General features: G+C 39.0%; 1 protein-coding gene across 1 annotated transcript; it reads left to right on the top strand.

The window, feature by feature from the left end:
• The first annotated feature begins 1,701 nt into the window (after positions 1-1,701).
• On the top strand, positions 1,702-6,374 carry wfikkn2a (info WAP, follistatin/kazal, immunoglobulin, kunitz and netrin domain containing 2a). The gene is made up of 2 exons (XM_063018724.1): positions 1,702-1,899; positions 4,086-6,374. The coding sequence occupies exons 1-2, from the start codon at positions 1,702-1,704 to the stop codon at positions 5,592-5,594; spliced, it is 1,707 nt and encodes a 568-aa protein (XP_062874794.1). The 3' UTR covers positions 5,595-6,374.
• The last annotated feature ends 18,597 nt before the right edge of the window (positions 6,375-24,971 follow it).

Genomic DNA, 24,971 nt, shown 5'->3' with positions numbered 1-24,971 from the left:
TAAGTGTTATAGAGAAAGAAATCCCTTGCCCCTTGTCAGTGAGATCATTTTCCACTGTTGGCTGCAATACCACAGTAATATAAAACTAGCGCATCTCTACAGTGAAGACAACAAAAACTTGCAACTTAATTGATATGTGTTTCAGGCTCTTCCTAAATTAAATCCAATGATTCCCATATGAGCACATGTTACAGCATGTTAAACACTTTAAAGTCATCCAGGCTATTAGTGTGCAACGAGCCATTTAATGTGACGTAATAACCTTTCATCTGATGGCTGTTCACACTGCAGGGTGCACATTTGAACCAGATGACCTCCACCCTTCATGGAGTTCATTTCCACATGTCTGGTCGGTTAAAGGATAAATTATTTTAATCCCATATAGTGATCTGAAGATGGTAGTGGTCTGCTAGCTGTGGTAAATTGTGGTGTTTGATTGGGAACAGTTAAAGTTGAAGTAAAGTGTCCAAATGCATTTTATACATGAATAGTGATTTTACCATTTTAATACATTCCGCAGCTGTTCTCTTGCTGTGACTAAATGATTTAAAGACATAATTATAAGTCTTTAATTATAACATTATAAACAATACATATCCATTCAATAATACACTCGAAATCCATAAAATCAGCCTGCATTTCATCAATGTACCTATACTGTACTACAAGCCAAAAGTATGTTGGTATCTGACCATGAGCTTGCAGGCATTCCATTCCAAAGTTATGGGAATTATTATGGAGCTCCCCCTCTTGCTGCTATAACAGGCTTTTCCCCAGGATTTTGCATTTTGTAAAAAAAAAAAACGCAAAAAGAAGACCTGGCTCACAATTTATCACGAAGGTGTCCAGTGGGGTTGAGGCTACTGGAGTTCCTCCAGACCAAAACCATCAAATCGTGTTATAATGGACCTTGCTTTGTGTATAGAGGTACAGTTATGTTAAGTGCCTTTCTAAAACTGTTGCTACAGTTATATGAAAGCATATAAATTATACTGTACAACTGATTTTTATATGTGTTAGCAATGGGTGTGGCTGAAACGACTAATAATTATTAATTATAATAATTATGAGGGGTGTCCACATACTTTTGTCAATACACTGCATTATCATCATTATTATTATTAATATATTGCTGACGTTGCTATTTCTAGCAACAGCTCCAATGAATCCAGTGATTAAAAACGTTCTTTAGGGAACCAGAACGGTTCTTAAGTTCCATTACTCTGAAGAACCTTTTTGTCACCTTAATTTTAAGGAGTGTAAACCAGTGTTGTGAGTTCGTGGATGGGATGAAATGGGTGTTCGGCTAGTAAAGGGTTAAAAGATGTTCCTGAGCGTCATATAATACTGGTACCAGTTTAAATCTCAACTGTGTAAATCCAGTTTAGAATGTTAATGGAAACACATCAGTTTTGTGCACATTTGCAGTGGATAAGAGTATAAAGCCAGAGTTGGATCTCAAGCAACAGGGTTCAAATCCATCTACCCAATCTGATGTTGGATCTGATAGGACTATTAAAGGTGGTGGGAGCACCGACTCCTGCACTAAGTTGAACTCCCTGTACCGAGCAGCGCGTCCGTGTCCGGTGTGAGCGTCCAGATTTCCTCCTCAGTTTACTTCTGCACACTTTTCAGTAGATCATCTACTCGTCTGATCTTAAGAAGTTCTTCTCCTCATTCTTCTACATTTAAAGACTGGAAATGTGGTGGATGTTGTTCCCCCGATGGATCTGGTTCTCGCTTGGGCAGCTGTGCGTCCTGATCTCGCACCCTCAGGTCAGGGCTTTGAATTTGAATAAAGTGGTGTATTCTCATGCTGGAATGTGTCCTAATGAGATGAACCCCAATCTTTGGGTGGATGCCATGAGTACCTGTATGCGGGAGTGCCAGTCCGACCAGGTGAGTCTGCGCACTTCATTTTAAACTGAAATGAGTAAATGCATCATGTAGCCCGATTAGTCCGAGGCATGGAAACACGAAAACTTTCGACTTAATATCACTATTAATATTAACTAACCCCCAAGGAGTTTCCCCTCATCACTAATTATATTAAGTAATGATATTTTTCTCTCATTCGATTAATTTGGTCAGTTTTTAAGCCCACACTTTACACACGCCATTTCTTTTACTGTTACTATTATCTTGCGCCACCAATACAAGCTATATACACTCGATTCTGTCACAAGACAATAAAATATGTTCAAAATACTGAAAATATATATACTCTTTATCAGTTTAAGTTTAATTTTTGTATTTCGTTTTCCAAAAATTGGGGGAGAGAGGGTTTGTTGTTTTTTTTACCTCAGAGTTGTTTTCCTGGTCGACAGAAAAATGTAATATAACATTTTACCTCTTTAATATTTTAATTTATATTTATTGACTTTTATTTAAAACATGAATTTATTCACAATATTAATATTAAACAGTAAATTTAGAAATATATATGAATTAGCTATGTTTGATATAATATGCATTAGCCAAGGATCAGTAATGCTAACTGGGCAAGCAAATATACAAATACTACTTCTACTACTACTATTACTACTATTACAACTACTACTATTACTACTACTACTACTATTACTACTATTACAACTACTACTATTACTACTATTACAAATACTACTTCTACTACTACTACTACTACTATTACTACTATTACAACTACTATTACTACTATTACAACTACTACTATTACTACTATTACAAATACTACTTCTACTACTACTACTACTACTATTACTACTATTACAACTACTATTACTACTATTACTACTATTACAACTACTACTATTACTACTATTACAAATACTACTTCTACTACTACTACTACTACTATTACTACTATTACAACTACTATTACTACTATTACTACTATTACAACTACTACTACTATTACTACTATTACAACTACTACTATTACTACTATTACTACTATTACAACTACTACTATTACTACTATTACAAATACTACTTCTACTACTACTACTATTACTACTACTATTACTACTATTACAACTACTACTACTACTATTACAACTACTACTACTACTATTACTACTACTATTACAACTACTACTACTACTATTACTACTACTACTACTATTACAACTACTACTACTACTATTACTACTACTACTACTACTATTACTACTACTATTACAACTACTACTACTATTACTACTACTACCATTACCACCACTATTACTACTACCACCACTATTACTACTACTACCGCTACTACTGATACTACAACTACCACCACCACCACTATTACTACTACTACACTACTACTACTACCACTACTACTACTATTACTACTACTACCACCGCTACTACTGATACTACAACTACCACCACCACCACTATTACTACTACTACTGCTATTACTACTACTACTGCTACTACAACTACCACCTCTAGTACTACAAATCCTGTCCAAGCAGCCACTTTTGGGCCCTTGAGCAAGGCCCTTCTCTGCTCAAGGAGTACCGTACAATGTCTGTCACTGTGCTTTGACCCGAGCTTCCAAACAAGCTGGTATATGCAGAGAAAGCATTTTACTGTACAATATATGACTGTATGTATGACAAATATACATTACATTCCGTCGATTACACTAGCCCACCACAGCTGAGACCAGAGTTAGAATCTCAGCGATGCTATCAGCCGGCCCGGCATCTACACAGAGATTATTGGTTATGTTTGAGGGGGGTGGACGATGCCCTGTGATGGACTGGTGCCCTATCCAGTCTATTCATGCCTTGCGTCCAGTGATTCCCAGTTGTTTTTTTCCCATTTGTGGCATTAACAGTTGAGGCAGGGCCCAATTAATACCTCACAAATTTGTTCAGCCACTGCATTATATCTGGACTAAATAGGTATAAGTTGGCCAAAATAAATTTTACAATTACCAATAGTTTGCAACCAAACTATGAAATAGCCAGAAACTTGTGACTTGTTTCTTGGATTTATAATTGTTTTATTCCCAGTAGGACTTATTTATGTTTAATCTAAACCATTTACTTGATAATGAATAATTGCAGGGTACTGATGGACATTTGTGATATTTCCTCATCCTCTAGGACTGTGAAACATTCGAGAAGTGCTGTTTAAATGTGTGTGGAAGCAAGAGCTGTGTGGCTGCACGCTATTTGGATGTAAAGGGAAGTAAAGGACCAGTGGGAATGCCAAAAGAGGCCTCCTGTGACAAGTTCATGTGTACCCAACAAGGTTCAGAATGTGACATCTGGGACGGGCAGCCAGTCTGTAAGTGTCGTGATCGCTGTGAGCGAGAACCGCGTTTCACCTGCGCATCAGACGGTATGACCTACTACAACAAGTGCTACATGGATGCAGAAGCCTGCTCTAAAGGAGTTTCCCTTACCGAGGTCACCTGCCGATTCCACCTGATGTGGCCCAACACAAGCACTCTGCCTGAGGAAACGACAATGAACCCTACCACTGTTCAGCAAGAAACGACACCTATAGACATCCAGTCTCCTGTTTTGGTTACCAATCCTGTTCAAAACTCTGTGTTTGTGAGTGAAACGGCAAGTTTTATGTGTGAAATAACTGGCAAGCCCAAACCAGAGATCACCTGGGAAAAACAAGTGGAAGGAAAGGAGAACACAGTCATGTGGCCTAACTTTGTTCAAGGGAATATCGCAGTAACTAACATTGCCCAGCTTGTCATCTATAACGCCCAGCTTCAGGATGCTGGAATTTACACATGCACTGGGAAAAACTTAGGTGGATCCATACAAGCCCACTTCCTGCTTTCTGTTATCAGTAAAGAGGATGGTAGAGAGGAGCGATTGAACTCTACCCACCTGCCACCTGAGGAGTGTTTGAAAGCACCAGATATGGGTGACTGTGGGGAGGAAAGTATGAGCTGGTACTATGAAGCTAAGCGCAACAATTGCTTCACATTTACCTACAGCCAGTGCAACAGAAACAGAAACCACTTTGACACATACAAAACATGCATGATATCTTGTGGAGCAGAACTGGCAGCACCTTGCTCCCTGCCTAGTGTTCAGGGACCCTGCAAATCATACGAGCCACGCTGGGCTTACAACCATCTCCTCAAGAAGTGCCAATCTTTTGTCTATGGCGGTTGTGGTGGCAATGAAAACAACTTCAAAAGTAAAGAGCTTTGCGAGGACACGTGTCCCTTCCGCAAGAACCACAACTGCAAGGTGTGCAAGCCAAAACAGAGGATGGTTACCAGCTTCTGCAGGAGTGACTTTGTAATCTTGGGCAGCATCACGGAGATGACAGAAGACCAAGACTCGGGCCATGCCCTCATCCAGGTAGACGAGATCCTAAAGGATGAGAAGATGGGACTTAAGTTCTTTGGACAGGAGCCCCTGGAGGTTACTCTGCTTAACATGGACTGGAGCTGTCCTTGTCCCAACATCACCAGTGCTATGGGCCAGTTAATTATCATGGGGGAGGTTCACAATGGCATGGCCGTGCTTCAGCCTGATAGCTTTGTGACCGGTTCGAGCAGCCGTCGTACACGCAAGCTTCGTGAGCTAGTCACCAAAAAAACATGTGCCCTTCTCAAGGAGTCTGCCAACACACAATAGCTGGAAAATTCAGTCCCTTGCTTCGGACTCATAAGAGACAATATAAGTACCCTTTTCCAATCCACCTTTTTCTTACAGTGTCTGTATTGTAATATTACATGTGAAAATGATCATTACACTATATGGTCAAACAAATGTGGTCATATGGTTCATCCCATTTCACAAGCTATAACAGGTTATGAATATGGAGAGTTTATGTATTTGTGCTCATTCAGTAAAGCCTTTGCTAGGACGAGAAGACCTGTATTAAACCCAGAGAACATGGTATATTTTATACCATTATTTTATATAAAACCATGTTCTCTGCATTGTGCAAAACCCACTTGATTTGTTTATACACCTGTTATGAATGGGTGTGGAAAACCTAAAGTCAATAAATAGGTCGACATACCATTGGCCATATAGTATATTTACATGTTCTTATTGAGTTCCATATGTACATTGAAGCACTTATTTTGTAAAATATTGAAGAAATCATTATTATGTCTTAGTTTTAGGGTGCTCGGGTGATGTCTGTTATGCTAGCCCTTCACTGCTGAGATCCGGGTTCGAATCTTAATGGTGCAATCGGCTGCCTGGGCGTCTACACTGACATGATTGGCTGTGTGTGCAACCAAGAGCTATAGTGACATTTAACTTAGTCAAATCTGTTGACTAACTTGTGAGCATCATATATACGTATGGTTCTTTGTTTTATTACCAGTTTAGTTGATATTCTTGCACCTTGTAAATACACTTTAATATATTCATGCTTCACTTAATAAAAACCTTATTCTAAAATGAGCGATTATTTATTTGACCATTCTAACTTTTCTAACTAAGTGAAAAATATGTGCATTAAAAGGTTCTTCAACAGTCAAGTTAATACACGCATATGTTACTCCCATACTGGAAAAACAGGTGTACACAGAAAACAGTAACCTTATGATCAAACCCAGGACCATTGAGGTGAGTGGCACCAACACTATGGCCCCAGTCAGTATAGCTATTAATTAACAGTATAAATGATGTATAATTGTTCGAAAATGTAAATGACATGTAACACTTAAAATGTAATTAAAGAAATTTTTTATTCTATTTACACAAACTGTTTCTGCTTTTTAGAAATTTTACTTTAGTTGATCAGTTATAGAAAGTAATACAGGCAATTAATACCAAATACTCAGTGGTGTTCTGAAGAATTTTATTCTGACTCAATCTTCTCCTCTATTCTTTGGACTTAAGCAGTTCACATTCCAGCTGCACAATGATGGCGTTAAGGGGGAGTTCTCAGGAGACAATGGGGGGCTGTCTGATCCAAGTGTTATGTCTGAGTCTGGGGTTCTCTGCTCCTCGCTGACCTTTCATGTAAGCCTGGGCCCTGTCGGCGTAGCACCCCGCTGCCTGAACCTCTCATCTTCTCAGCCTGACTGCAACCTTGCCGTGACACCGCACTGGTAGGGAACCAGCTATCTGCACATGTATGCACACATGCACACATATTCGCTTGAACAGCAGTGGTCTGAACATTCGACTTGAGCTGGATAGAAGAAAGAGAGAGAGTCAGTGCATGCTTGTTTTCCCAAGGGTGGGCCTCTAATGTCGGCTCCCCCAGGCTGTCAAGTGAGGCCCCGGTTGATGACCTTCTAAGAGGATAATGAAAATGAGGGGAACGAGAAAAGGGAGAGAGGACGACAAAGAGTTTAAAAAAGCTCTTGACAAGTCTCAAGTACAGCAGTCTCAAGTTCACTGGCCACTTGCAGCTCATGTCTACAAAAAAGATTTTCATTTGTGGATTGTGGATAATAATGTATTATAATTAATAATAAATTATAATTAGAATCGAGTATAATTGATTTCTGAAAGTGTCTTTTTTATAACTAAATGACTGGAACACACTTCTTCATCAAAAACAAATATATATGATATATATAAGTTAATTGTGCAGTTTTTAAAATATGTGTATTTAAATTTATAGTTCCATTATACAGTATATTGCTTCCATCCAACCTAAATACATTATTAACACAAAGACAACAAAAGTAAACAACGTTTTTAAATGATCCTCTCATTTTATAAAAGAAAAATGCCAACTGGCCCCCACTGGGATTAACCAAACTGTACTGATAATTAGGTTTCAGTTAAACTAAGCACACCCAGCTTTAACTGACAGGCCTGTTGAATCTAAACATTACTTAAAGTACATGTTTCCATCAATGTAAAGTATGCTAAAAGGTCTTAACAAACAGCACATTATGCTATAATACAAATATTCCAGACTAGATATATAAAATAAATAAAACTACATCCAAAAGTAGCTTCTAAGGTTTTGGGACTCTTAAACTGGTTTTGAAGCTTTGTTTCTGCACAATGCACCACTGTCTCGCTGTTGTTGTGGTGCTGAAGATAATGCCTAAACAGCAGTTTGATTAATAGCTGTGAGGCATGTCTATAACCGACCAGTCATGTCATGTGAGAAAGCTGGACCTACAATACACTTTGTCAGGGCAGCTGACTTCATCTACCAAGGCTGATTTCCTCTGAATCCAAACACGAAAGTCCTCCACCACTAGATGTCTCTCTTGTTCTGCTAGAGCTAGATTCTTCTGAAGGGAGCTGAACACGTGCAGGGGAACTCTAGAAAGTGCCACGAAATGCATCGTCATATTCAGGTAAGAGTCCCAGGTACACCTTTTAAAACATTGTCCCCCAATTGTAGTGAGTAACTTGATTAGGAGCAGATAATGCTTTGAAGTGCTTTTTAAAGAGAACTGTACTTCAATTAATCTGCACCTCTATCACCACTGCTGACCAGGGTGCATGGCAGGTGGGCATGTTATATAAGCCTTTATTAGAGCTCCAGTGATTGTACTTCTAATAAAGAAAGTATTAAGAATTTAACTTAAAGGAGCACTTGACAAATACTATGAGCCATTAAGTCCACTAGAGAGCACCATAGCACTAGTTTTGTGTTCATATCCGATTTTATGACACCAGCCATTAACTCAAGGTCTGACAATACCATATCTCATTCCTCTCTCTCCCTCACTCTCATTGCAAATTTTACTGCCCCCAACACACTAAAATCACCTCAACAGATAATTACCAAGCCTGAAAAATGAGAACTTGGTGTATGACAGTCAGGGAAATATGTGGTCTTCAGAAACCAGGATTAAGAAACAGTTATATATCGTTACCCATGTATGCTAAACATCTTTATAGGGTATATTACAACACCAGTTCCAAAAAAAAGTTTGGATCTTATTAACTTAATTGATTTTTGTACATTTATGCAAATTTCTAACTACATGCCTGCAACACAGTCCAAAAAATGGTCTTAGGGACAATATCCACTGCAAAGTTTGTGGAATAATTAAAATACATGTTTTGAACTTATTACTGGTGCAACATTTAAATAGGTAACAGGTAATGCTATTATTTACCATCTACAGTCCACAACATTAAAAAATTCCAGACAAATCTATGTGCATAAAGGACAACCAATATTACATGCCTGTGGCCTTTAAACATTCAGACAGGGGTGCATTAAAACTGACATGCTTCTGTAATGGACTTCTGCTTTTTGTCCATGTGATCAACAACAAATTTCAGTCCTAGACATGTGTTTAGAACTCAGTTGGCATCCACCTGTTGGAAAGACACATGCTTTGGTCTAAATGGCTCACAATTTGCACTGCATTGTCAGGACAAAAACCAAGCCATGAAGTATAAGGAACTGTATGTGGATCTCCACGACAGTAAGTGGCCTCAATAATTTTGAAACAGAGAAATTTGGTACAACTTTGAATCTTCATGCAGTTGATTGTTCTGCCAGTTTGGGCATCTGTGCATTAAGAGTCTTGGTCAAGAAGGTAAGAAAGAACTCAAGTCACTAAAAGAGCTTCACAAGTCCTGTGCAAAGATATGAGAACCTGTTGGCTTTTGTTGGTAGCCAAGTTGAAGTTTGCTAAATTAAACGTAAAAGACTTTGGTAACGTTAAACATATTCTCTGGTCGGATGAGATGAAAACTAAACTCTGTGGGCACAACAGCAGGCACTATGTTTGGAAAACAGCCACTGTATGTCACCAGGTTAATACCATTCCTACAGTGAAACATAGTGGTGACAGGATCATGCCATTTGAGTGCTTCTCAACAGCATCAACAGAGTAGGGAAGACTTGTAAGAATTGAGGGACGGCCAAATACAAGAACATCATAACCTGTCTGAAGAAAACCTATTCCAGAGAAGCTGTTATTGCTGCCAGAGGAGATTCTACAAATTATTGAATAAAGAGTCTGAATACTTTTGGGAAGATATTTCACTTTTAGATTTGTGATTAATTTTGCCATTATGGGTGATTAAGTGTAGACAGAACACACACACACTAAAGCTTGACTCATCCATGTACATATTCAAATCTGTACAATGCCCTCCACACCTGTGCTCTGCTGTTTTTGATGGCACGGCACAGATGGGCGCTGAACTCTGCTCTGTTGCTCTGTGACCTTCTCGACCAGTGAGAGTTTGTCGGCTTGTCAAGTCTGTTCCATAATTATATATTGCTTGTAGCAGGTGGAAAAAAGGACATGCACAGCATAATAACCAGAATGAGAAAGAATGGAAGTGGGAGTCATCTACTGAATTGTCAACATCATAAATCATCTGTGTTATTGATCTTGAAGTCTAGATCAATAACGTAGATACTGGATGAGAAAGCTACAACAAATACCATCTTTATTCTTTAAGAATAACCATGACATACCACGTATTCCATTGTTGATCTTAGTGCTTAACCAACATGTGTTTACTATCATGTAGTTCAGTCCACTTAATTGCTATGCATGTGTTTGAGATGGATTCATATTATGTGCCTTGCCTGAATATTATGATTTGATAGGACAAACCACCTTCTTATGTCTGCATGTAGGTAAATATAGCACCGGCCTGCACACCAAGACTCCCTTACATGCTACATGTGTGACTTACCATCTGATGCTTTTTCATATATGGAGTACACTGCCAAAACAAGTGCAGCCACACTCTGTAGGGATCACCGTCATAAGCATTGCAGCAGATGGCGTGGTAAATCGGCCCGGGTGTGCTGCACTGGCTATGAATCATCCCACAGCTCCTGCTGTTGCTACTAGATGTACTCTGTGTTATGTGCTGATTCGACGCCAGTCGGCCCTGTATACAGAGATTAACATAGCTGCATTGGAAGTAAACTGCACCACAAATAAGCCGTGTAAAATAACTAAGGAGTTTGTTTTGTTCAGTGCAATCATGGGTAGTATGGGTAATATTTTTTGCTTTAGCAGAAGTAAGGCATACTGTGTGAGAATTTAGTTCAAATGCAGGAGAGCATTTTAGTAGCTACAGAGAGGATGACCAAAACAGAGCTCCTATGTTTAGCACGTAAACTGCTCTTACCTCTTGAGTAACCAAAATCCTACACATTTAAAACTGACATCATCATTGCTGGGTAATATTTCATTCATATTCTATCTGAGGTTGTCTATGTTTACATGGAAACGTACATCAACTGAGCAACAAAAGTAGCATTGCAATACAGTACCACAATTTCTAAAATTGTACAAACAGGTAATTCAAATTCATGAAAAATAATTTCTGTACAACAATAAAAATATCCCACAAACATATCTTCATCTTTACCTTTATTAAAGTGCTAAGACAGTCACTATAAAAAACAGAAAGAGAAACAGAATAAATGACAGAGAACTTTTACAATGCAGGGACAATGGTCAGGAAGGGGAAAATATGGCCAGAAGGACCACATGCAGTTCTTTTGGCCGGACCCTCAAACAGAACAGTGCAAAAGTAACAAAACAAGTAGCATCCAACCATGAGCCAAAAGGCAAAATAACACAGAGTAGTGTGAGCTCCACACCCTGGTGTGACATACTGCTTCTCTACCCCTGATGTGTTCTCAGGTTGAAATACCGTACATTACATTTAGGTAATGTATACCATTACTCTTCGTGCTAGAAAACCTATTTAATCTGATTAAATGTACTCTAGTTAATGATTAGATTATTCTAATTCTTTCTTTACTTCTCCTCAATTAATTTGGATGGATGGTTAACACTAGTAATGTTCATGATTGTGCCAGATTCCTTCTCTTTTAAAATTATGGAGGCCAATGTTGTCCTGGAAACACTCGATGCTTAATGTATTGTTTTATATTCTTGCCCAGATTCACAGTTTCTTGGACTTCATGGCTTGATCTTTGATCTGACAATGCAGGGTAAATTGTGTGCTCATATAGACCCAGGTTTGTGCCTTTCCAAACTCAATCGGTTTAAACTGCAACAAATGACTTCAGTTGAGTGTTAGACACATCTTAAGAATAACTTTATCATTTTGGTTGATTAAGTGTAGACTGATGGTTAAAAATGCCAATTGTTAATGCCATACATTAAAATCAAGTCACAGCAGTAAAGTGTGCAAACGTTCAGTAGTCTGTTTCTCTTCTGAACCTTTTCAAAAGTGGCCAATGTTGGGCCCATGAGCAAGGCCCTTAACCCTCAATTCCTTGGATTGCGTTCAGCGAATTGCAAGTCACTTTGGATAAAAATGCCTGTTAAATATTGTAAATGTAAATAATTCCACTGTATATTTGTACGGTATCTACAGAGCAATGGAACACACTGCTACAGCTCAGTGAAGCTGCTGTACACTGCCAAGAGGACCGAGGTTAATTTACATTTAAATGAGTTCTCATGTTCTGGACTTTTCATGCATGGAATGACTGCATTTTTTGTCATTACTGCCTGCCATAATTAGTACAATAAGAAATGACTCTGATTCTTAACAGAGCTGTGACATATTCTTGCTTTTTATCACTACCAGTGTGCTGGAACATATGCATACATCTGTTTTTTATAGCTCCAAGTTACAAGTTACACTTCTCTATACCCTGAGGGAACCATGCTGAAGGTAAATTTACAAGCGAAAGAGTAGGGGGTATAAGAATGTTTGTCTTGTTTATTTTCTTGTTGTAAGGTACTGTACTATACTATTTTATTGAGGAGAACCAGATTAATGGAAAAGACAAATATGCTTGTAAGAAGGTAAGCGTAGAAGAGGACAGCTGGCAATAAGATGGATGGATACGATTGGTGAAACAATGAACGTCATTATGAAGTCTGCAGACCCAAACAACAGCAACAACAACAATAATAGTAATAATAATAGTGTATAGTAAAGCGTATAATAATAATAGTAATACTGCTACTACTAATAATAATAATATTATATTTATGGCCAAAGTGGGTAGGTCTTTGGGCTATCAACTGAAAGGTTGAGAGTTCGAATCCCAGCTCTGCCATGCAGCCACTATTGGGCCCTTGAGCAAGGCCCTTAATCCTCTCTGTTCCCGTGGCGCTGTAGAATGGCTGACCCTGCGCTCTGACCCCAGCTTCCAAACAAGCTGGGATATGCGAAGAAAGAATTTCATTGTACTGTACATCTGTATATGTATATATGACAAAGGCATTCTATTAACATTAATAATTCATAATACAAAATTAGCTATTTGCAGTTAGTCCAAAATTTGACATTAAAATACAACCCCAATATAAATAAATTTAGGTGTTTATATTGTACATCAGAAAAAACACCAATCTTGTTACTTGTATTTTAATGGTAAGCTGATATTTTTGATATCTGTATTCTCAATGTATTTTGAATATGTTGCTCTGTTATTGTAATCTAACTGCTCGTGTGCAGCTCCACAGCATGCAGTGCTCGTACAGAGTGTCCCCTAACTGCATGCTGACACTTTAAACGGACAGTGTGGGGAGAAGCAGTGGGTCTATTATTAGATCCTGAATACCTCCACTGCAGCTCTGGCCATGTTTGGTTCCTCAAGGCTTCTGCAGTCCTAATAGAAAACAATGATCTAAGCACATACAGGACATGCTGCAACACTAGGTTTGTGTAATGTGACTGAATAGGAATTAAGACTAATGAGATTTTCTCTAATAGAGTGTAATGGTAATGCATTGTCTTCATGGTTTAGGTTCCTGTTACTCCTGCAAAGTCAAATGATCTTTTACCAGAAATGGAGTGCCTTGGGAACACAAGTCTTTTCACCACTAAGTTAGTTTTTACCCCTAAGCCTTCCTTCCAAAACCTGCGAAAGCTCCTATTCTGTGCACCTAACTTCTGGAGGAATAGAATCTATTACAAACAAGAAAAGCTAAAATCATACAACTCAGATTTCTCTGAGCTTTATTTGACACACAAACACATTGGTCATTAACTCGAACAAGCATTTGATTCAAAGGTTGCAGTGACATTCAGTTAAACTGTACAGATTTTAACTAAAAGGCAGTCATGCTCCCTCTGGACACTCCATCTTCAACTTTATGCACCAGGTCATCTCAAAGTGTCTGCACAGCCTCTTCAAGACCCATTTTTCTCACCACATTCATCCAAGTTAACAGACAATCAGATGAAAGCAAAAGCACCAGTTTGCTCCCATGACAGAATCTTTGGGCAATATCCTGCGATTGAAGATTGAAAAGGGATAATCTTTGCTCATACTCAGAGTTGGCATGAGACCCGTTAACCATCTGTCGGGAAGAGAAGCGCTCTTCCTCACATTCAGTCCCATTTTCATTTCAAAGATAGCAGCGTGAGAGGAAATTAATGTGGGCTCACAAGGACAAGCTGTTCTTTGGATAAAAACTAAAGGACTCATGCAGTGTACATGCAAGATATTCCATATAAAACAAAAAGCGCAATTTAACTGGCTGCCAAACATCTTGTCATTTTCCTCTTAAAATATCATAGGGTTGAGATGTGCTGCATAATTAAAGATTTATATTCAGATAATTTAAAAGGTCATGTTTATTTTATTCAAACCTCTTCATGTATTTTTTCTGCATGATAAACTGCAATGAACAACATAAACTGACAAGTTTTGTGTGGAGGAACTCCAGTGGTCAGAGCACAGAGACCAATAGTCAACTTTGAAATGAACCAACAGCATAACTGACCTTACAAGTTCTTTTGACTGAGTGGGCACAAACTCCTAAAATCACACTTCAGAAATTTAAAGAAAGCTTTCCCAGTTGGGTGGAGGTTGTTTTGGCCACTAACGGGTGGGAGAAGGGGTCTCATCATCTATTATTACTGCACTGGTCAGTGTATTTATTGTTCTTACTACAAAATATAACATAGAAATATAAAGAAAATATGAAATACCATTGGTTGAAATACAGTCATATAAATACAGTGGAAAAAAAATCAATGTTATAATAAAAAAACCCAAAAAACAATGCTTTCAAATACGGCTGTTTGGGTAGCACGGTGGTAAACTATGCTAGCCAACTACTGCTGGAATCCAGGGTTCTAATTCCCAGCTTTTGGCTGATTGGGCGTCCACATGACAGAAACATGACTCTAGATTGTTGTGTGAAGTAAACAAACTGTTTTAATATTTTAGTCTTGCCCCAATTCTTTTTATTAATTAATTAATTTCTAAGTCAAAATGATCTGATGGACCCAGCACTTTCTTAGCAAAGCATTTATTTATAAAGCTCCTTTTACAGACTCCAGGACCGAAGAATCCTGATGAGTAAGCCAAGGGCAACAGTGGCAAGGACAAACCTTCTTAGAATTACATGGAAGAAACCTTGAGAGAAACCAGACTTAACAGGACCCACCCTCCCTGGGTGGCCTAGAGGATAACTGAGTACTAAATTTTTATGAATACGAATAAGTTCTAGCAAAAGAAAAGCATGAAGAATTTCATTCCAGTTCATTATATTTCAGTTCATTCTGTAAGCACAGAAAAATGATGAACCTCCTGATTATGAAACAATTTTACTAAACGACCCTCCCGAACACCGGGCTACATTGTACGCTTAATCACACCCTATTAAAACCTTATCACCATGACAACAACCCAGCATGCCAGTGTCCTCGGGCAAACATTTGATTTAATTTTCCCACATTGCTTGTTCATGTAACGTGGGCCGAGCTGGCACTGGGAAGGTGGAATCCTTGGAGACGGCTTATTACCACTGTGCGGTAAAGCAAAGAGCAGATAACAAGTCAACTAACTTTATTTAGGATATATCTAAAACACACATCATTGTCTTCTTTGGCCAATCAATTGCTTAAAACCCAGAGCAACTCTCAATGTCCTTTTAAATGGCTGAATGGTAAACCAGTAGTACTCTTTTTTTCTCATTTTCTCTTTTTACACCCCACTCATCATGCCTCAGAAATCTCATTGTGCATGCTCACACATAGAACTACCCCTAATACTACATCTTACAATAATAGCCTAGTGGGTAGAGGTTTGCCCTGTCAGTTGGAAGATTGTCGCTTTAAATCCAAGCTCTGCTATGCAGCTTCTGTTGGGCCCTTGAGCAAGGCCCTTAACCCTGTCTGTCCAGCGGCGCCGTACAATGGCTGACCCCATGCTCTGACCCTAGCCTCCAAATAAGCTTTTTGTTGAACTATTTTGTGTAAGGGGCTGTGTAATTACAGACAATCACATCTATCTACCTTACTACCTACCTACCTATCCGTCCATCCATCCAGCCATGTTTTTGTGCAAATTTTTTTTTACTGTCCTGGCTTTTTGTGAATTGCATTAAAAGTGCTTTGCTGGTGTTACGCCCGTTATTACACAGACTTAATGCCACTCAGTGACAGGAAGAGACTTGGCCCATTTAAGCACACATTAAATTGATCCTCATTATGTAACTGTGATATTGTCCTTTGCTGTGCTGTCAAGGTTATATCTCTGCAGCTCCATCCCTATTATCTATTGTGACCGCTCACTCACTACGACCTGTGATTGGCATTAAATCAATAAATATATCTTTTAAAAGCCCAGCACTCAATAAAGTCGTTCCTGTGGCTTCCCCAGATGAACATAGCAAACTGCATGCAAACCCTGAATAGACACGTATTTTAGTCTTTGTCTGGAGAACTGACAAAATCAATTATGGCAGAATTAATCACCACAAGAGACAAACTTAAGGGTTTCTTTTAAGACAAGACAATGTGACCTTAAAAATAAAGTATAAAATTAACTGGCTATACTATAGTGACTGGTCTATGAATAAACATAAAATATTGTCCAGCAGATCTGAATCCATTAGCACACTGATGTATAGAACAGCAGATATGAAGCGTGAATATGCAGCTGACAAATCTGCCACAATCACATGATACAGTTATGTAAACACAGACTGAGATCTCAAGGATAGCCACTGAAAATGTATGCTTAAGTGAAAACATGGTAAAATCACAATACAGTCAATGTTTTTTATCTTCCTCTTGCTCTCTGTTCCATTGTAATGCTGTACAGATATGTCTGCACAGCGGACTGACAAAGCCCACTTGTTTTTACTGAGCTTCAGAACGCCTGTCTGTAGGGCCTCTAACCCTGACCTCACCAATTTTGTGGCTACACATTCCCTAAGCTACACAAGCACATGCCCACACACACACACACACACACACACACACACACACACACAATGCAACTGTCACCACCAACTCAGCACATGTTGCTCAAAGCAGCCAATCACTGAGCATATTGTGAGGGGCCTCAGCGGAGAAAGGCTGTAGCTTTTGTACATGGCCTTCCAGAACAGACTTCCTTTTATTTCTTCTGTGGGTTTGTTGAAGAGCCTACAGAACACACATACAGATTTGAGCACTGTCTGATCACTGTGCTGTTGTTTATATTACTGAAAATAAGAAATGTGAAATACAGTCTCATATTAGTAATCATTTTAATAGGGTTTTTCTTACTTTTAATAGCTAATTCATCTTGGTCAAGGCTGCAGCGTGTCTGGTGCCACCCAGTAACAATCACACAGTTGGCTAATCCAACTTACACTATATGACCAAAAGTATTTGGACACCTGACCATCAGCTTATTTGAAATCACATTTCAAAAACAAATGGTATTAAAACAGACAAACATATATGTGATCTTTTCAGCTATAACAGCACCCACTCCTTCAAAAAGGCTTCTCACAAGAAGTATGTCTGTGGAAATTTTTCCCCATTCAGTCAAAAATTGGTTAAGAAACTCTCATTTGATGTTCCAGTTCATTCCAGAGCTGTTCAGTGGAACTGTGGTCAGGGCTCTGTGCAGACCACTGGAGTTTCTTTCATGTCTTCATAGACCTTGCTTTGTGTACACCATCAGACTTATAATATTAGTTATTGGCCCAGCAGATTTTCAAAAAACCAACAATCTAAATTCAATAAACTTCAAGAAATATTAAAGTCACAGAAAAAGAACTGTGGCATTAAAATCCCAACACTGCAATGACATACATGCCCCTAATAACTGTATGTAAACTTCAGACTTCAGCTGTATGTATATTATTTATGTCCTATGTATAATGAGTGATGAAATAAATAAGCACTGATTGTTCGTTATTACTGTGCTTTACTGGTTTTTTTAGCTCTTTTGAGATTGGCATTGTGCAGCAGTGCGTTTAGAACACGGGCGAGAATGAGGTGACTCCGTGGCTCAGTGTCTTTTCAGCACAAATGCGAGCGTCCCACCACAGGCCCTACTATAATCATAGTGTCGAGCTAAGCAGAGTGAAAGCTCAGGAAACAGTGGTGTGGTGCAGTGCAGCCCATTCAGTATGAGAGGAGGCCCGGTCCGGCCAGAAAAGCTCAGATTACAGACTACATAAAGGTAGACCTGTATCAGCAGGGGCAAGTGTGACCTCGGATTATACTAAAACACGGACTGTTTTGTGCAGGAGAAAAACACACCCCCTGCAGCTGTTCCGTGCCAGGCTGCACTGAAAGAAAGAGAATGTGTGTTTGTAACTAATAACTGTATAGTATGACAAATATATGCCACTCTTGACACACATGAAGCCGTCGATCAGCCAGCACTGGTCTCATTTACACATGAGGGAACACACTATGCTCTCTGTATGTACTTTCAGGCAGTGCATTGACCAGACAGTAGGAGTTACTGCTGCTTTAAAATGACCATTAGCTGTCAAATATGGCCTAACGTAAAGCAGGACTTAATAACTGGAGTAGATGTCCAAACTTTTGCACATGTATAAGTTAAAACTTGTTCTCACACTTAATTAATTAAATATTAGTTAGGTGTGAATTTGCAGTTTAAAAAAAAATTTGCAGCAGATGCTATCTTAATTTTTTAACCTTAATTAACAAAATATGTTTTTGTTGATCAAGACATTTACATTTTTGGCATTTATCCAAAGCGACTTACAGAAGTGCTCACACAGTAAATATTTCCCTACTCTAGTTTAAGTAGATTTTTTTTTTTTAAATAAGATGCTATAGAAGGTTAGTAAGTGCATGTTAATGCTCAGCTTAAGTGCTTAGTAAAGATGTGGGTCTTTAATTGTCTTTTGAAGACAGTGAGAGACTAAAGTGGTTTTAAAACTTTTAATCCAGAGTTTTCCATCAACATCATAAAACACCAATGAGGGGGATTATCTTCTGAAATGCTGGTGTTCAATTATTCCTGTTCAGATACAGAAGGCACACTGAAGGTGTTTTGGTGGTCCTACACGGCATTTCTTCTGGTAACAGTGCTTTTGACTATTCTGGTTGCTCCTTCTGCCCACAAGCTGAAACCAAAGGTAAAGATCTACTTTAAGCACTAGAACACCAAGGCTGTGCGACACCAACCGTTCCTGTAGCACCTTGCTTTCCAGTAACAAAACAAAACGTTGAAACAATAAAACAATAAACCCCTCGTTCATTCATTTCATTCAAATAATCCTCATAATAGTCAACTTACTCTCTAACCAAGCCATCTACCACATGTTTTTAAAAGGTGGGAGAAAACAGCACCCAACAGTGCGTAACCTCCCACAATCTTTAGTGACGTGATTAGAATATAAAGTGGTTAACTCCTGTATAAAGCTCTGGCACCGGTCTTTATTAGCCAGTGATGAGGTGAAAGACAAAGGGATACTGCATTGCCCATGAGGTTAATGAAGCGAATGAGAAACTTTCTTTACCCCTTTACGAGCTGTGAAAAGTAATAAAAGTAATAAAAAAAGAGGAAGGAAGCAACTTGAAACAAAGTAGCACGGAGTCCTTTAGATGCCTTTAGTTCAGAATGAATAGAATTGTTGTGTAAATAGGCAGAAGGGTACAAATTTAATTCCAAAGATGTTGGGACATTAAAGAACCACCCAAAACAAGCCTGCCAGTTATTGAAAGCTACTGAAACAGAGGTGTCAGTGTCTACAGTCCACCCAGCTTTATGTTGGGCTTTCAGGCTGCTGCAAAGATCGACGACACAACGCTCAAAGCAAAAAAGGTTAAGGAACAGTTTTGTGGTTAATTTGGAGTCAAACTGACCATACACTGTAATATACTGTCCTGCATACTCATACTGATGCATACCATGTCTTATATTAGAGCCAGATATACAGATATAAACAGCAGTGTGGTTTTGTTAGACATTTTAAAAGAGCTGTTTAGCAAACACCCAAACCTGCTTTTTATGGCGAGCACATTCCCCTGCTTAATAATCCTGGAGGCTGCAGTATGCAATATCGGTAGCCCATATCCTGCGGCAGCATGGAGCAAAGATGAGAATGTAATATTTATTATTCCACTGTGCTCTCATCACACACTGCAAAGATCTGAAACTGAGCTAAACATATTCCATTCAACTTTTAAATCTTAAACCTGGGTGAAAGCCCATGTGACCAAGAGTAAGCATATTGGAATTCAGGTTGGCAGGCATGTCATGTGTACACCGCTGATTGGCAAAATGTGCACAGGTTTTTGGGTTTAATAAGAAAAATATTAAAAAATCTTTCAGCATGAGTATTTAAGAGAACATAAAAGATGTTGCAGAATTACATGGGTTCCACTATTGTCAGCCAAGGACAGGATGTTATAGTGAAGCTATAGTGAAGCTACAGTGAAGCTGTTATGAGTTCTTCCATATGTTTTAATGGGTCAAAAGTGTCAGTCTCACAAGTCTCAGAAATGGCTGAAATTCCATGACTGCCATGACACACATGTCAAGTGTATGACACACATTACAAGTGTATGTACACTTTTTTTTTAACATTTAAAATAAATCGAGCAAACCTGTAGCTTCTGAATTGCCTTGTCTTTTAAACCTTAAAAAGAACAGATACAGAACTAGCCGAGATCCTCTGAGACACAGAAACAATTAACACAATCACAGAACAAACAGTGATGAACCAACACTTTTCACTGCCGGCAAACAGTTAAGATGTCCCACAGCATGAGAGGAGGATTTATCTAGTGTGGCGGAGGTGGCATAAAAATGAGCTCTTCTGACTCCCTTCTGCCAGGCAGTGTGTTTAGCAAAACAGTGTGTTTGATGGATGCAGCAACCTTCTGTGACATGAGAGCCCTTCAGCATTCCTCCCTACGCTCGCATGTTGCCAGGAAACAAATTGTGTTTGTGCACGTGGGAGGATGAGAGCGAGGGAGGCTGGTAGAACAAAGTTAAAAGAATTTGCTACTAGCGTGTTGGGAGAAAGTCTGGGCTACTACCTGGGAGTTTGCAGTGAATCTTGGGATGAGTAATTCAATGAGAAATCATCTCAGGCTGGCAAGTAGAACCAGTAGCCCAGAGGGAAAGTGTCTAAAATACTATGTTTCGCCTCACACTGTGAGCATTTCATGTATTGTAACGGCTTACTGTACGAAGAAAGGAAAATTAATGTCATCATACAGTATAAATCTGTAATACAGAAAATGCGACTTTTATGCAACACCACTATTAAAGTAGGTTACCACATGACTTGCACAATAAACTCCACAACTGCAGTAAATCTCAGTATGTACTGAGTAAAAATTCAGAATCATGATGGCACTCCAGAACCTGGGGACCTGTCTCAATCCTCACCTTTGGTTGCTTTGTGTGGCACTTTTTTCCCATGTATTTCTCAGGTACTCCTGTTCATATCCACATGCCAGTAGATGATTGGCCACTCTGAATGGCCCATGGGCATTAGTAAACAGGTAAGTGAGGAAATAACTGTGAAGTAACAAGAGTATATCTTGCCCCAAAGTAGATTAGTCCTGGGTGTGTACCCAAGTTTCCAGGATATGCTGAGGACTTGCTGCAACATGTTTGATAGCCTCTTTTCCTTTTGATTTTACAAAACTCTTCCCAAACAGATATTGAAAGCAAGGTTTAAACCCAGGTCCTCAGGAACCATGTTGCAGTACGGTACCAATTCTACCACACAAGCCACTGTGCCATTAGCTAGAATACTTCCCTCATTATTCATACAATTCATACCTAATTTCAGCTACATTGATCTTATCCGGGACCTAAAATAAAGTCTTAAGACCTGAACCATCTGGATGTGTCTAAAAGAAGTCTTTAAGCCCATGTGTGGTTCAAAGTTCCATGTGTTTCAAGTTCCACAGTAGTGGCGAGGAGAATGCTATGGTCAGCAGAAACTGTATTCTTATTATGATAAATCTAAATGACTTTTTAGTGCCTATAAAGCAAAGCAAGCTATAAATAAACTAATAATAAGTGGCAAGTAATAGCGGCAAGGAAAAAAAACACTTGAATATGCAATACAGTTAAATAAACAAACCATAAATAAACTATAAATATAAAAGGTTAGGCTTTTATCTCTTGTTTTCTCAGGATTTGTGCTTATTAGACATAATGTTACAGTTGTGCATTTATTTATTGAAAAAGATCAGACTGTGTGGGCATAAAACTTTACCCACAGTAAGCACCAAACAGCTAACCGGTAGAGACTTGGAATGGAATATTTAGACCATATCAAAATGCCCTGAATCTGTAGTTATTTCAAGAAATGGAAATTTAGATGGTCAATTTGGAAACCGAATGGCCAAAAGTAAATTCTGTGGTAACTGATGCGTTCTTTTCTTTGATGGTAAAATAATAAATCTAATGGCAAACATGATGTGGATCTCGAACTATCTATTTATCTTTTTAAATTGCATATACAGTGTATCACAAAAGTGAGTACACCCCTCACATTTCTGCAAATATTTCATTATATCTTTTCATGGGACAACACTATAGACATGAAACTTGGATATAACTTAGAGTAGTCAGTGTACAGCTTGTATAGCAGTGTAGATTTACTGTCTTCTGAAAATAACTCAACACACAGCCATTAATGTCTAAATGGCTGGCAACATAAGTGAGTACACCCCACAGTGAACATGTCCAAATTGTGCCCAAATGTGTCGTTGTCCCTCCCTGGTGTCATGTGTCAAGGTCCCAGGTGTAAATGGGGAGCAGGGCTGTTAAATTTGGTGTTTTGGGTACAATTCTCTCATACTGGCCACTGGATATTCAACATGGCACCTCATGGCAAAGAACTCTCTGAGGATGTGAGAAATAGAATTGTTGCTCTCCACAAAGATGGCCTGGGCTATAAGAAGATTGCTAACACCCTGAAACTGAGCTACAGCATGGTGGCCAAGGTCATACAGCGGTTTTCCAGGACAGGTTCCACTCGGAACAGGCTTCGCCAGGGTCGACCAAAGAAGTTGAGTCCACGTGTTCGGCGTCATATCCAGAGGTTGGCTTTAATAAATAGACACATGAGTGCTGCCAGCATTGCTGCAGAGGTTGAAGATGTGGGAGGTCAGCCTGTCAGTGCTCAGACCATACGCCGCTCACTGCATCAACTCGGTCTGCATAGTCGTCATCCCAGAAGGAAGCTGACGCACAAGAAAGCCTGCAAACAGTTTGCTGAAGACAAGCAGTCCAAGAACATGGATAACTGGAATGCCCTGCGGTCTGACGAGACCAAGATAAACTTGTTTGGCTCAGATGGTGTCCAGCATGTGTGGCGGCGCCCTGGTGAGAAGTACCAAGACAACTGTATCTTGCCTACAGTCAAGCATGGTGGTGGTAGCATCATGGTCTTGGGCTGCATGAGTGTTGCTGGCATTGGGGAGCTGCAGTTCATTGAGGGAAACATGAATTCCAACATGTACTGTGACATTCTGAAACAGAGCATGATCCCCTCCCTTCGAAAACTGGGCCTCATGGCAGTTTTCCAACAGGATAACGACCCCAAACACAACCTCCAAGATGACAACTGCCTTGCTGAGGAAGCTGAAGGTAAAGGTGATGGACTAAACCCAATTGAGCACCTGTGGCGCATCCTCAAGTGGAAGGTGGAGGAGTTCAAGATGTCTAACATCCACCAGCTCCGTGATGTCATCATGGAGGAGTGGAAGAGGATTCCAGTAGCAACCTGTGCAGCTCTGGTAAATTCCATGCCCAGGAGGGTTAAGGCAGTGCTGGATAATAATGGTGGTCACACAAAATATTGACACTTTGGGCACAATTTGGACATGTTCACTGTGGGGTGTACTCACTTATGTTGCCAGCCATTTAGACATTAATGGCTGTGTGTTGAGTTATTTTCAGAAGACAGTAAATCTACACTGCTATACAAGTTGTACACTGACTACTCTAAGTTATATCCAAGTTTTATTTCTATAGTGTAGTCCCATGAAAAGATATAATAAAATATTTGCAGAAATGTGAGGGGTGTACTCACTTTTGTGATACACTGTATATAATAAAACATGGGACTAAAATGAAGTCTTAAGACCTGAACCATCTATAGGCATGTCTAAAAGAAGTCTTTAATACCATGTGTGGCTCAAAGTTCCATGAATGAGACCCACCACGATTCTGACCAAGATAAAGTGGTGATAAAAACAGACAGTAGATAAATTAATAAATAATAAAACAGCACGAAAAACATGATATCGTCTTTAAAATAACGGCATTGCAATGATTATCCCAAGTAATGATTAAGTGCAGTTGAAATCAAAAGTTTACATACACTTTATTTTATATGCTTATACTTTTGGAGGGTGCTGATATTAAAGCATGGGGCATATCTCTAAAAAGAAATTCCACTACATTTTGGACATATGTAGGAATTTGTACCCATGCAGTCAAAAGTGCATTAGTATAGTCAGGCACTGAAGTTGGACTAGAAGTCCTGACTCCCAATTAACATTCTACTTTATCCCAAAACTTTGATGTCTGGTGTCTCCACATCTCACAAACTGTCTTTAAGGAATAAGTCTTCCCCAAACCTTTGCCACAAAGATGCGAGGAGATAGCTGTACCTAAAAAGTGCTCTGTGAATGCAGTTTATCAAGAGTTATATGATGGTTATTTTAGTATTTAAATAACTATTATACATAGTCTGTTAAAAAGTAGACATACTGCATCTATATGTGTATGAACTCGACTACACCACTCGTTTCTCAATGTCTTGTTGCTATGTGAAGCCCTGTGGTGATCCAAGCAGTTTGAATCTTCTGTAGACTTGACATTCATCTTGCTGCTTCCTCATCAATAAAGCCAAC

The sequence above is a fragment of the Trichomycterus rosablanca genome, chromosome 22 (assembly GCF_030014385.1).
Source record: "Trichomycterus rosablanca isolate fTriRos1 chromosome 22, fTriRos1.hap1, whole genome shotgun sequence".
Taxonomy (NCBI): Eukaryota; Metazoa; Chordata; class Actinopteri; order Siluriformes; family Trichomycteridae; genus Trichomycterus; species Trichomycterus rosablanca.
This window is presented reverse-complemented; position numbering and strand designations above follow the sequence as displayed.

Bases quoted from the DNA above. Each gene is read 5' to 3' on its own strand.
- wfikkn2a (XM_063018724.1), top strand. From the start codon at position 1,702: ATGTGGTGGATGTTGTTCCCCCGATGGATCTGGTTCTCGCTTGGGCAG. The intron at 1,900-4,085 runs GTGAGTCTGCGC...CTCATCCTCTAG, and splicing joins GGGAGTGCCAGTCCGACCAG to GACTGTGAAACATTCGAGAA.